General features: G+C 48.5%; 1 protein-coding gene across 1 annotated transcript; it reads left to right on the forward strand.

Annotated features, from left to right (window-relative positions):
- The first annotated feature begins 1,290 nt into the window (after nt 1-1,290).
- Nucleotides 1,291-11,779, forward strand: GJB6 (gap junction protein beta 6). The gene is made up of 3 exons (XM_033177047.1): nt 1,291-1,452; nt 3,880-4,041; nt 10,245-11,779. Exon 3 carries the CDS (start codon nt 10,260-10,262, stop codon nt 11,043-11,045), a length of 786 nt encoding a protein of 261 aa, XP_033032938.1. The 5' UTR covers nt 1,291-1,452; nt 3,880-4,041; nt 10,245-10,259; the 3' UTR covers nt 11,046-11,779.
- Nucleotides 11,780-13,282: the final 1,503 nt, after the last annotated feature.

Raw genomic sequence — 13,282 nt, forward strand, 5'->3', positions numbered from 1 at the left:
GGTCACCTGAGGTCAGGAGTTCGAGACCAGCCTGACCAACATGGAGAAACCCAGCTCTACCAAAAATACAAAACTTTGCCAGGCATGGTGGTGGGTGCCTGTCATCCCAGCTACTGGGAAAACTGAGGCAGGAGAATCACTTGAACCAGGGAGGTAGAGGTTGCAATGAGCTGAGATCACACCACCACACTCCAGCCTGGGCAACAGAGCCAGACTTCGTCAAAAAAAAAAAAAAAAAAAAAATGCCTAGAGATTTCTGTGTCTCTCCACCTTCCAGGTTCCAGGCCATTTCTGGGACCTCCCCAGAGTTTTTAAAACTTGACTTGGGCAAATTCTCTAAGAACCTTGTTCTCCTCAAATAAAATATTTTGGAAGGTGGACTTTTATGAAGTCTTGGCTCAACTTCCACGACCTTGAAGAGACATCTTAATTGTTTCATGGGAGAATACGACCCAACAAGTGGCATATGGTTTAGGTGGGGACATTTAATAACCAAACAATTTTGTAGAATAAGCAAGTCACACATCTTTTGTCCGATGCATGACAGGTTTGAACCTGTAAAGCCAGGTCCCTAAATAGCTTCCAACGTTTCCACCCCACCGGCCCTTGCACCACTCCCTGTAGTGGCCCTGAGCTTTCTAGTCTTGACTGAAAAGCAGGGAGGCAATGGGGTCTCTCCTGGTGCACTGTCCGGAGGAAGGCCCGCTCTGCTTCCTCAGAGGAGGCTTCAAAGGATGGAGGTAATTAATAAAAACAACGCTCTAAGTGGTCATTAATTAATAAAGAACCTCCAGGCTGCTATAGGAGAGGGCTGTGCACCCCGCGGGCTAGGAGAAGGCTGGAGTGCCCAGAAAGACCGAGGATGTGCCCTTCATGCATCTTTCATTCACAGCGTGCCCCTCACACTGCTCGCCACGGGTGCGCTAGGGAGGAAGGGCTCCCTGGAGGGCCTGGGCAGGCGCCCCACACCTGCACCCGCGCAGAGGGGGCTGCGCCCCCGAGGGAGAGCCCTGCCCCCTACATCCCTGGTACCCCGTCCCCTCCAAGGGCCGGAAAGAGGGCCCCTGCGCACCTCTTAGGGGTCCCCCATCCTGCGCCCCCCGCCACGGGAAAAGGGTCCCCGCTCTGCGCACCCCGGCCCCCGGGAGACAGCCCCTGCCCTGCACTCCTTGCTCCCGCGGGGGACGGTCCGCGCCCAGCGCCTAGCGCGCCCGGGCAGGTGGGGCGCGGGGCTCGGGGAATGACAGCGCTCGCCTCCCGTAGCCCGCCCGGGCCGCGTCAGGGCAGAGGCGGGGTGGGGCGCGGTTAAAAGGCGCAGCAGGTGGGAGCCGCGGCCTTCACCCGGAGCCGAATGAGCGCGCGACAGCCGGCGGCGCCCGAGCCCGACCTGCCTGCCCAGCCGGAGCGAAGGGCGCCGCCCCGCGCAGAGCCCGCGCCAGGGCCGCGGAGCAGGTGAGCGGGCGCGGAGCGGCGGGGTCGTGCGGGGGGCGAGCGGGCGGCGCCACCCGGGCCCCGCGGGGGAGGCATTTCCTCCGAGAAACCAAAGCAGGCGAGGTCGGCGGCTGGTCCCCACCTCGCCCGTCGCTCGTGTTGGGGGCAGAGCCGGCGGGGGTGGGTGTCGGGCCGCACGTGGGGCGACGCGGCCCCATCTGCCTCCATCCGCACCCTCCTGGCCGCAGCGCCCCGGCCCCGGCCCCGGCCCCGGCCCGACGGTGGTGGGCGCCGCCGGCGCTGGCCCCGCTCTCTGTCCGCAGAGGAACGAGGATGGGCTGGTTTGACTTTTACCCCAGCGGGGTCCCCCTTGACGGGTACAACAGGTTTTCTGAAGGTTTCGGACCGTGTGTCTGAGAGGCCAGAGTGGGGGCCGGTGCCCCTGTCCCCCGTTTCATTTGCCGCGTGTTGGATTTTCTAAGCTTTTGTGGGTCACCGGCGTGTCCCCCTGGATTTGGGAGGAAGAAAGCCAGGTCTGGGATGCGGGTCTCTCAGTTCAGCCAAATCCTCGACTTGGGCGGATGCGTAAGTCCCCGAAGAACCGCAGGGTAGGGGCCGCGCGATGCGCTGCCGAGAAACTTGGGAAACGCTGATGACAATAGCGTGGAAGACAGTAATTAAAAGTCATCGGCGACACATCTTAGTGAAAACGTGCAGGCACCAGAAGGCACTTCCTGTCGGTGAAGGAGACCAGTCCCCGGTGTCACGGGCATCCTGTGTTGTGCAAACGGGGCTGGCCTCCCTTCCTGGGGAGCAGGACGGTCAGGGTGAGGGTGGCCTGCCCGCAGCTCTGCATCCCGGAGGGTTAGGGACCTGCAGCCAGGCGGGGACACTGGCCCAGCGACCTCAGTGTCCCCTGGGTGGGCATACACTCTGTTTAGTGTCTGATTTAACCATGCCAGGTTGTTCTTTTCCCTCAAGTAGATTTTATGCCATACAACGCTTTTCTTGCCCCAGTTCTAGCAGAATCTAACCAGTGTTCTAGAAGAGAATGTCCTGCCCCCATGCAGTCTCCTTAGAATTGCAGGGCGCTGCTCAGAACTGCTCCTGTGGAGAGCTTTGTCTGTTGTTTGGATCCAGCAGGGTCTTTGGGGGTGTTGCTTGAAGCCTGCCAAGGAGGGGAGGGGGGTTTTGAAGAGAGAACACCAGGGCTCTAGCCTGTCACGTAACTGGGGGTGTGGAGGGCACCTCACTGCCACTGCAGTGACTAAAGCCTGGAAGACGCTGGTCAGTTCACCTGCCCCGCTGGTTGTTTTTTAAACAAATTCTGATACAGGTAATGATGACTTTATGCTTCTTTTCTTGTGTTTTCTCTTCTGAATTCTGAGTGTTACGAAGGAAAAGAAGTACAGAAGATCTGGCTAAACCATTTCAGTATGGCGAAAGAAAAATTCTAACTTACACGCCCTCTTCATGCATGTTTAATTCAATTTGAATATTCCAGGTGCTGTGAGCAGTTTGCACACATTAGTTTAAATATTAAATGGGATAAAATTGTGGGAAAGTAATTTCTGACCCAAGCTGCTTGGTCTGTGAGGGCCATAACCTTCCAATGGCCACCTGCCACAGGTTATGATTTCTGTTTTAGTTGCTTAGTGCACGAGCGTAGACCTGGAACCCCCGAGGGCCTGCTCCATTTTTATTCCCAGGGTCATTTAAATCTAGTTGAGCCTAAATGTTTGGAAAGGACACAGTTTTGCTTGAATGAACAAACATATATTGCTAACAAGACCCAGAGAAGGAAAGTTTAACTTAATGGAAATCAGTTTTTAACTCTTTGGATTCTTAAATGATGTAAGAAACATACATAATTCCATGAGTTGTCCATGTTTACATCTGGACTCCATAGACAGAAACAACGTTTCACTTTAGTGAGTTAATTTTGAAATATATGAATCCTAGACCCATTGTTATCACTAGCTGTCACTTTATCAGGACAGTTGCTGAAGTTTTTTGTCACTACATTTAAAAATCAACTATCAGGTTGTCCCTTGGATGACCTAAGATTTCTAGAGACAAAAGAAATCTATTCTTCCTGTTTAAAGAAAGAGCCTGAGATTTTTTTTAAAACACTGATTTGGGGATCAGGGAGTAGCCAGTGTCTCAAACTCTCCCCTGTCCCTTTTTGGATTTCTCAAGGAGTGGGTTTGAGTCCTCAGTTGGGTATTACCGTTATTTTGATAGGGAGAAGATCCTACTAAAGAGCACCTTTGATTATTTCGTGTGTGCAAAGTACAGAGCATCAGGAAGCTGGCAATTTCTGAACTTACCTCATAACAGTTCTGGGAATGAAGAAAAATACCCACAAAGTTTATTCAGGGGACACCTTGCGGCGAGTAGGGGGGAGTTAAAGGAATATGGCAACAGCTACTATTTTTCCCTCAACAGGCGACATCCTCACTGACCGAGCAAACACTGACATTCGTGTCATCACTGTGCACCATTGGCACTCCAGTGGGGTAGGAGAAGGAGCTCTGACACCCTTGCAGAGGGACCTTGCCCTCATTCTTCGAGTCTGAAACGCTGGCAGTCGTTGGAAACAGGACTCAGGTTTGATTGTTTTGCTTTGACATTGTTTTCCTTTTATCTATGCAGACTCCCCGAGTATCCAAAGCCACCTTCAAAATTGGGAGGCACATGTTCCTGTTCTCAGATCTATCAACAATTCCCTAGATGGCCGGGCGTGATGGCTCACGCCTGTAATCCCAACACTTTAGGAGGCCGAGGCTGAGGTCAGGAGTTCAAGACCAGCCTGACCAAGATGGCAAAACCCTGTCTCTAATAAAAAAAAAAAAAATTAATTAACCAGGTGTGGTGGCAGGTGCCTGTAGTCCCAGCTATTCAGGAGGCTGAAGCACAAGCATCACTTGAACCTGGGAGGTAGAGGTTGCAGTGAGCTGAGACGCACCACTGCACTCTGCCCTGGGTGACAGAGCAAGACCCTGTCTCATTTGCTAAATGACATTGAAAGTGGAACAGAGCTATCTAGAAAAATATGCTGAGGGGTAGGGGGGCTTTCGTTTTGGTTCTGTCATTAGTGAAATTATAATGGCATCGCTAACTAAGCTAGTTGTGATTAATTTCCCGAGCAAGAAGTTTTAAAACAATCAAGAAATTTCATTACTGCAGTCAAATGCCAATCGATCTAAATTATTTGAGTTGTAAAAGGAAAGAATAATCTATCTTCATAATGCTGTGTGGCTCCTCAAAAGTAAAATCAATGCTTTACTTATTTTTAGAGCTAGATATTTCAAACTGGAGCTTTAGTATCAAGAATACAGCATTGAGTTGTTCACTACGAATAGATTTACTACAAAACCGAACACAGTTTACCTTTTTAAGTTTAAATGTAACCACATTCTTAGAAGTTGAAGACTGCAGAAGGTAAGCATATCTAGTCTTTCCTTAAAAGACAGCCAGAGAGGCATCAGTTAAAATGAACCTCTCTGGTTTCCGAAGAAAGGGTTAATATTTTACTTTGTATTGAAAAAGCTCCTCCCATTGGCTCCAGCCCTCCAGAAGCAGGAGAGGAAAGAGGTACTTTGTTTACTACAGCTGCAATGGGTCCCAGTGGATGTCATGATTTTGGAAAGTAATTTGAAATTAGTGACAACTTCACAAATTGAAAGAACCTTCAAATCTTCTCCAGCCAAGAGGATTTGTGAAAGAGTATGCCCTGTGGTTATGTGTTTTCACAAGGGAGAGACTGGGGGCTGGCGCTTTCTTTGCCACCCCCAACCCCCAACATCCTTCCTCTGGGCCCCTCTGCAGTCTGTCCACCCATCCTGTCCACCCATGAAAGTAAGGACAGGAGCAGCCAGTGGAGCTGAGTCCTCCTTAAAACTTGCTGAGTCTCCTGCATTTACCGCCATCCTCCCACAGCTCCTTGAGTCGGAGCGTCTCCTGGGGCAGCCAGGACTGGCCAGTGATGGCAGCAATGTGCTGGAAATTTGGTGCTTGGTAACCCTCCACTGGCCCATCACCCTGGCCTGTCTCTTGACACTTGCAAGGGGAGCTCTCCTCTCCCTGGCTGTTGGCCCGCAGAGAATGCTACGCAGCGCAGATCTCTAGGGCTGGTTGGTGAGCCCCTCAGGAGTGGCACAACCTGGAAGAGAGTGGGGAAGAGCCACTCGCTCACTGTCTCCATTGGGAAGCACCAGCTCAGGGGCACTGAGCGCCTAGGGGCAGCCCACTCAGGGCCGGGCAGGTTTGGAGAGAGGACACAGCCCCTCCCTCGGATCACTTCTGCTGTCAGGAATAACAGGGCCTTTGTGGCTCTTGCAGGAGGACGCTGTGAACCAGGAGACTGTCCTGAGTGACTGGGGGACTAAACACACTTGTACTGGGTTTAACCTCATTTTTCTCAGCAAGCTCAGCATCTCCTTTACTTTTCTTCGTTTAAAGGCATAGGTGGATTGCCGATTTTTAGTGCCAGCATTGTGAAGCGCGCATTGTGAAACAGATTATTTTCTGTTCAGTTTTGCTATGTTAATAGAACACCTTCAGAGCGTGTGGTTTGGGGACCCAGAAAAATCCGTAGAAATGTAAAAAGCTGCTGCCGTTATTATTGCCCCTGGTTTTTTAAACAAAACAAAACAAAACAAAGCCAGGGAGAAGCCCGAGACTGCAGAGGCCAGGGGCCCTCTGCTTCGAGAAAGCGTGGGCCAGTGTTCCTGGGGGGAGTTTGTGACCTCTTGACCTCTTCTGTTGACTTTAGCCTCTCAGAATCCTCCAGGCCATGTCGCCCTCTGGCTCCCTGATCCGTTTGCTGCCTAGAAGGTTGGAGCACAGGGGACCATGGGTGCCGTTGTTCAGGCAGGCCACGTGCTAGAGAACCGAGAGAACACAGCCGTCTCACCTGCTGGGGAGGTTAAATTCTATGGACTTCGAAGTGTTGGAGAAAATGTGAACCATTTATCTGATAAATCAAACTCTTGCTGATTAGGCATTTTGTTGATCAAATTTCAATAGGAGGTGTTTCTTGGTTAATAAGAGAACATCTTCATTGTATAAATAAACAGGACTGATCCCATAGGTGAACAGCTGCTGTAAAATAGGTTTAAACATCAAGATGTACAAATTTCTTGCTCCTCACTGGTCACATTTTGAAATGCTTTTGAGATAGAACATCAACAATTAGGAAAATGTATTATACCTTTCGTCTGAGAATAATATTAATTTTACAAATCTTAGCATTTAACATGAGCTTTTTAAATGAAGCTGCATTTACTGTGGACAGTGGCCATCTCTTTAGACTGCGAAATGTGTTGTACATGAAAGGGAGGCATTAGGAAACACCCTTTAATTATGGAACGCTGGGACCAGGGCTCCTAGGGGAACCCACTGTGCATTGCCCCAGCAGACACTCACGCAGCCTCTGATGAAATGCTTCAAGGGATGAGAAAACAAGGTTTGAAGGGTAGCCATTTCAATTTTCTTTTTTTATTATTATTTTTAAAGAAAAATCTGGCTTAAAAGCAAAAACCTGGCTTTCTGTTAATGCTGAGTGCCAGATCCAGTTCTTAGTCCTAGATCCATGCAGGCATTGAATCTTCTGCCTCACATTCCAGGGTCACCGCCCTGTGCCTCAGCATCTTCCTCAGGCTAGTGTTTGTTCGTTCCCTCTGCTGTGAGGTAACCTCCAGCCTCTTCCGTCTGTCCACACACCTGTTGATGCACCCCCGAGGACCACGTCTTTCCTGAAACATGAAAAGAGCCCACCCTTCTGATGTGGGCTGCCTGGGGAGCCCAGCACTCTGTTCCCTTCACACAGCCTGAGCCTGAGTCTCTTTCTTGCAACCTTGTGCTGTGGTGCTGATATCCCGCTGATAAGGATATCCCTCCTAAGGAATACCAATATTCCTGAAGTAAAATGCTAAGCTGCAGTTATTAAAAGAACCATGAAAATACAACCTACCCACGATAGGCGAGGCGTCAACAAAGACCGTTGTGATTCCAAGACTCAGTGCCATTGCCATCACCATAGTTGCTATCACGGAACTCTTAACAAGAAATTTAGTGATGCTGCTTTAGAATGTTGCTGCAGGCTCAACAGAAAGCCCCCCAGAAAGTATGTATGTATTTCACACATACGTATTTTCTCTTATTTTAAAAATCAAGGTAGTTGCCCTCCTCCAGGAATTGGGTCCCTCTTTTCATTCTGAATAATAATATTCTCTTCTCCTGTGGAAATGCTTAAAGAATTAAAAATAGAATAACCATGAGATCCAGCAGTCTCACATTGAGATACCTAAAAGACTTGAAAGCAGGGTCTTGAAAAAAGTATTAGTACACCCTTACTCAGAGTAGTGTTACAACAGCCAAAAGGTGGAAGCAGCCCAGTGTCCATCGATGGGTGAATGAGTAAACAAAATGGGCACCATCTATACAGTGGAATAGTATTCAGCCTCCCAAATAAGGAAATCCTATCACTCGCCGCAACGTAGAGGAACCTTGAGGACATGACGCTGAGTGAAATAAGCCAGTCCCAAAAGACAAGTGCTGTGGCTTTCTACTTATATGAGGTCAGTAGAGCAGCCAAAATCATAGACACAGAAAGTAGAATGATGGTTGCTGGGGGCTGGGGAGGGGGGAATGGAGAATTGTTGCTTAATATTAATACCCAGACAAGGGCAAAAAAACACAATTTCTCAGAAAGCCAACAGAACTAGGAGTTGGAATTTTCCAACAGGTCTGCTGACCGCACCCGGCCAAGCATGAGAATGTTTTTAGGGTGAGCATTCCTTTTCAGAAAACCTCAGACGAGCAGGGCAGGGAGTTGAAGTTATAAAATATCACAGCCTACATCAAAATAAAGTTGGCTTCAGTCTGTAATATCACTGTGTCACTTTCCCAAAAGATGCTGCCTTGGGGCACACAGTAGCACCCCACTCCGAGACCAAGGCACTCCTGGGTGGGGAGAGGCTGCCTCCATTCACCCAACTGCTTCCAGGAGCAGCCAGCATAATGCAGAGGTGTGTGGGCCAGAGTGTGAGGTCCAGGGGGCTGGCATGAGAAGGGGAGGCTGACAGGTGTCCCTCACCCATTCAGGGACAAGAAAGTCTAAGACCGGTGAACAGAAGGACTTTGGTGACTCCCTCATGCCCTGACAGCCTGTAAAAAAATGCCTGAGTGTATTACTCTGGGGAGAGGTCTTTTACTTTCTGAAAGTTTTCAAAGGGTCCGTGATACCTCCTTTTATTTTTCGAAGGGGAATGCTGACCAGTTCTATAGTCTTCCGTGGCAGTGTAGGATAAGAAGGCAGCTGTTTGAATTATAGCAGAAGTGTCCATAGCTGTAAAGAAGTCCTTTTTCTCTTGGGATGGAGAATCAGTGCATTCACAGGGAAGGAGGCCCTGGGTGGCAGGGGCGGCAGATCCCCTCCTCGGCCGCCCCTGGTGCAAACAGGACCCGCTGGGGAGGCAAAGCCAACGTGGGCTTGGTTATACTGAAGATATGTTGGAGAACAATGGAGCAATCTTTATAAAAGATTGTGAGTCTCTTTTAGAAGAGGCTTTCTCAGTCGTTGACAATATTAGATTTCCTAAGAACACATGAGTATGGCAGATGATGTTATTCAAGCTAGAATTAAGTATAAATATATTGTATAAATAAGCTAGTATTTTGTTTTTTCCCTTCTTAGTCTGTTGGGTAAACTAGATTATGTCATTCCAATGAAAGTTTTGTTTTCCCTGAATAAGCTATTTAGCGAATAAAATCTACCGTGGAAGCTCAGTGAGGAGCCCTTGGATAAAGCCAAACTGGGCCGGGCGCGGTGGCTCAAGCCTGTAATCCCAGCACTTTGGGAGGCCGAGTCGGGTGGATCACGAGGTCAGGAGATCGAGACCATCCTGGCTAACACGGTGAAACCCCGTCTCTACTAAAAAATACAAAAAACTAGCCGGGCGAGGTGGCGGCGCCTGTAGTCCCAGCTACTCGGGAGGCTGAGGCAGGAGAATGGCGTAAACCCGGGAGGCGGAGCTTGCAGTGAGCTGAGATCCGGCCACTGCACTCCAGCCTGGGCCACAGAGCGAGACTCCGTCTCAAAAAAAAAAAAAAAAAAAAAAAAAAAAAAGCCAAACTGGTGTAACAGCTCAGAAAGTGATGAAAAAGGAGCTTGGAAATGAATTCATTTACCTGTGTTCCTGGATTAATGCAAACAGCAATCTAATATATGATCTGAATTCAGTTGAATCAAGATGATCTGAACTCCCTCCTCTGAAAACTTATTTCTGACCAAAAACATGAGATTTTTTTTTTTTTTTCCCTTTGGTGAGACAGAATCTCAGAATCTCGCTCTGTCGCCCAGGCTGGAGTGCACTGGCGCGATCTCAGCTCACTGCAAGCTCCACCTGCCTGGTTCACCCCATTCTCCTGCCTCAGCCTCCCAAGTAGCTGGGACTACAGGTGCCCGTCACCATGCCCGGCTAAATTTTTATTGTATTTTTAGTAGAGACGGGGTTTCACCTTGTTAGCCAGGATGGTCTCAATCTCCTGACCTCGTGATCCACCCGCCTTGGCCTCCCAAAGTACTGGGATTCCAGGCGTAAGCCACCGCACCCGGCCAAGCATGAGAATGTTTTTAGGGTGGGCATTCCTTTTCAGAAAGCCTCAGACTAGCAGGGCAGGGAGTTGAAGTTGTAAAATACCACAGCCTACCTTAAAATAAAGTTGGCTTCAGTCTGTAATATCACTGTGTCACTTTCCCAGGGCCTCTTCCACTAACAAACCTTTGCCCCCTTTTGTCTGTTTAGGGATAAACCGGCACAATGGACTGGGGGGCCCTGCACACTTTGATTGGGGGTGTCAACAAACACTCCACCAGCATCGGGAAGGTGTGGGTCACGGTCATCTTCATCTTTCGAGTCATGATCCTTGTGGTGGCCGCTCACGAAGTGTGGGGCGACGAGCAGGAGGACTTTGTCTGCAACACACTGCAACCGGGATGCAAAAACGTGTGCTACGACCACTTTTTCCCGGTGTCCCACATCCGGCTGTGGGCCCTCCAGCTGATCTTCGTCTCCACCCCAGCGCTGCTGGTGGCCATGCACGTGGCCTACTACAGGCACGAAACCACCCGCAAGTTCAGGCGAGGAGACAAGAGGAATGAATTCAAAGACATAGAGGACATTAAAAAGCAGAAGGTTCGGATAGAGGGGTCGCTGTGGTGGACGTACACCAGCAGCATCTTTTTCCGAATCATCTTTGAAGCGGCCTTTATGTATGTGTTTTACTTTCTTTACAATGGGTACCACCTGCCCTGGGTGTTGAAATGTGGGATTGATCCCTGCCCCAACCTTGTTGACTGCTTTATTTCTAGGCCAACGGAGAAGACTGTGTTTACCATTTTTATGATTTCTGCATCTGTGATTTGCATGCTGCTTAACGTGGCAGAGTTGTGCTATCTGCTGCTGAAAGTGTGTTTTAGGAGATCCAAGAGAGCACAGACACAGAGAAATCACCCCAACCATGCCCTAAAGGAGAGTAAGCAGAATGAAATGAATGAGCTGATTTCAGAGAGTGGTCAAAATGCAATCACAGGTTTCCCAAGCTAAACATTTCCAGGTAAAATGTAGCTGCGTCATAAGGAGACTTTTGTCTTCTCCAGAAGGCAATACCAACCTGAAAGTTCCTTCTCTAGCCTGAAGAGTTTGTCTTTATAAATGACTTTCATAATAAATAGACACTTGAGTTAACTTTTTGTAGGATACTTGTGCCATTCATACACAACGTGATCAAATATGTGGTCCATCTCTGAAAACAAGAGACTGCTTGACAGAGGAGCATTGCAGTCACTTCAACAGGTTCCTTTTAAGTGGACTCTCTGACAAAGTGGGTACTTCCTGAAAATTTATGTAACTGTTGTTGGTAAAGAACATTTATCTAGAAATCGATACTTTTATTAGGAAAAGATATTTTTATAGGCTTGGATGCTTTTAGTTCTGACTTTGAATTTATATAAAGTATTTTTATAATGACTGGTCTTCCTTACCTGGAAAAACATGAGATGTTAGTTTTAGAATTACACCACAAGTATCTAAATTTGGAACTTACAAAGGGTCTATCTTGTAAATATTGTTTTGCATTGTCTGTTGGCAAATTTGTGAACTGTCATGATATGCTTAAGGTGGAAAGTTCATTGCACAATTTATTTTTACTGCTTTCTGAAGGTAGATGGAACAATATGGAAGCAGAAGGCTTTTTTAACTCACCTATTTGCCAATCATTGTGAACAACTGAAAGTGAATGTGATTACCTCAATAAAGCTCGGCCGCATTGCTTAACCCTTCGCACGCCTTGTGGTTTCTGTTGCATCTGGGCAGCTTGCTGCCAACCCTCGTGGGCTGGGTGCTTTTGCTGGGAAGGCGACCAGTTACTGTGCGTGGAGGGGCCTGGGACCTCAACAGGGATTCGTGCATCCTCACTGCGAATGGGCAGAGGCTAAGTTTAGCAGCCTACAGGGCACTCAGCTTGGAGCGGGCCACTTGTACGACACTAGGAATGATGTCCTCAGGGTCAGTTCATCCTGGAAAGAGAGGAGGTTAGGGAAATCTTGAGCCTTCGTCCCGTGGTGACTGAGAAAAGCACCCACAGTTTAGCACCCAGAGGTGGGAAACCTCTTTCCTCCCCCCCAAGGATTTCCAGATTGGACACAGATACTGTTAGTGTGGGTGTGGGTGAGGCAGGTGCAGACTGATCGCTCCTGGGAGCAACGGCACACCCGTGAACTCACTCCCTGCATAAAGGGACACAGCATGATACACCACCCATGGGGACACCCGGCGAATGGTGAACACACATGTAGGCTTGGCGTGGCACGGTGATTCCTCCAGGACCTCCTTCAGAAACTTGCTCCAGAGAAACACAAATAGACTTCTCATTTTCTTTAGTCTAAAGCAAATCCCAAAATATTTCATCCATAAATATTTTAGTACCAATCTATAAAAACAAGCGCTAAGCTTTTAAAGCAAAATCACAATTTCATCATCACACTAAAACAATCTAGTTGGCACTCATAATCCCTGCTTTTCCTGGGATGTTCCTTTCTTTTTATTTTATTTATTTTTATTTTTATTTTTTGAGACAGAGCCTCACTCTGTAGCCCAGGCTGGAGTGCAGTGGCACAATCTCGGCTCACTGCAACCTCTGCCTCCCAGGTTCAAGCGATTCTCCTGCCTTAGCCTCCCAAGTGGCTGGGATTACAGGCGTGCACCACCACGCCTGGCTAATTTTTATGCTTTCAGTAGAGATGAGCTTTTACCATGTTGGCCAGGCTGGTCTCCAACTCCTGGCCTCAAGTGATCCGCCCTCCTCGGCCTCCCAAAGTTCTGAGATTACAAGCGTGAGCCACCGCGTCCAGCCCTGTTCCTTTCTTTTTAAATCGCTGGTTGTACAAGTATTGCATGAAGCCCATAGGAAGCGGGGAAGATCGGGGCAAATAATACAGCCTTGGCAACAATCCCAGTACAAATGGAGGAGGCATCTTCTCCCCACGTCTCCCCCAGGACTACTGCAGTTGGCCCCTCCATTCCCTCTCTTCTTTTTTAAACAATAAATTGAGGTAAAATGGATATACACAGAACTACCCATATCTAAAGTGTCCAATTTGATGGGTTTGGACCTATGGAAACACCCAGGACACCCAGCACCATAATCAAGGTAATAAAAATACCCATCACCTCCATAGGCTCCTGTGTTGCGTTGTTTTTTGTTTTGTTTTTGTTTGTTTGTTTGTGGTAAGAACATTTAACATGAGAACTATCCTCTTAAGGTATTCTGAAGTGCACAAGGC

Source organism: Trachypithecus francoisi, unplaced genomic scaffold (genome assembly GCF_009764315.1).
Source record: "Trachypithecus francoisi isolate TF-2019V2 unplaced genomic scaffold, Tfra_2.0 Lachesis_group18, whole genome shotgun sequence".
In the NCBI taxonomy this organism is placed as follows: Eukaryota; Metazoa; Chordata; class Mammalia; order Primates; family Cercopithecidae; genus Trachypithecus; species Trachypithecus francoisi.

Coding starts and splice junctions, on each gene's coding strand:
- GJB6 (XM_033177047.1), top strand. CDS start 10,260: ATGGACTGGGGGGCCCTGCACACTTTGATTGGGGGTGTCAACAAACAC.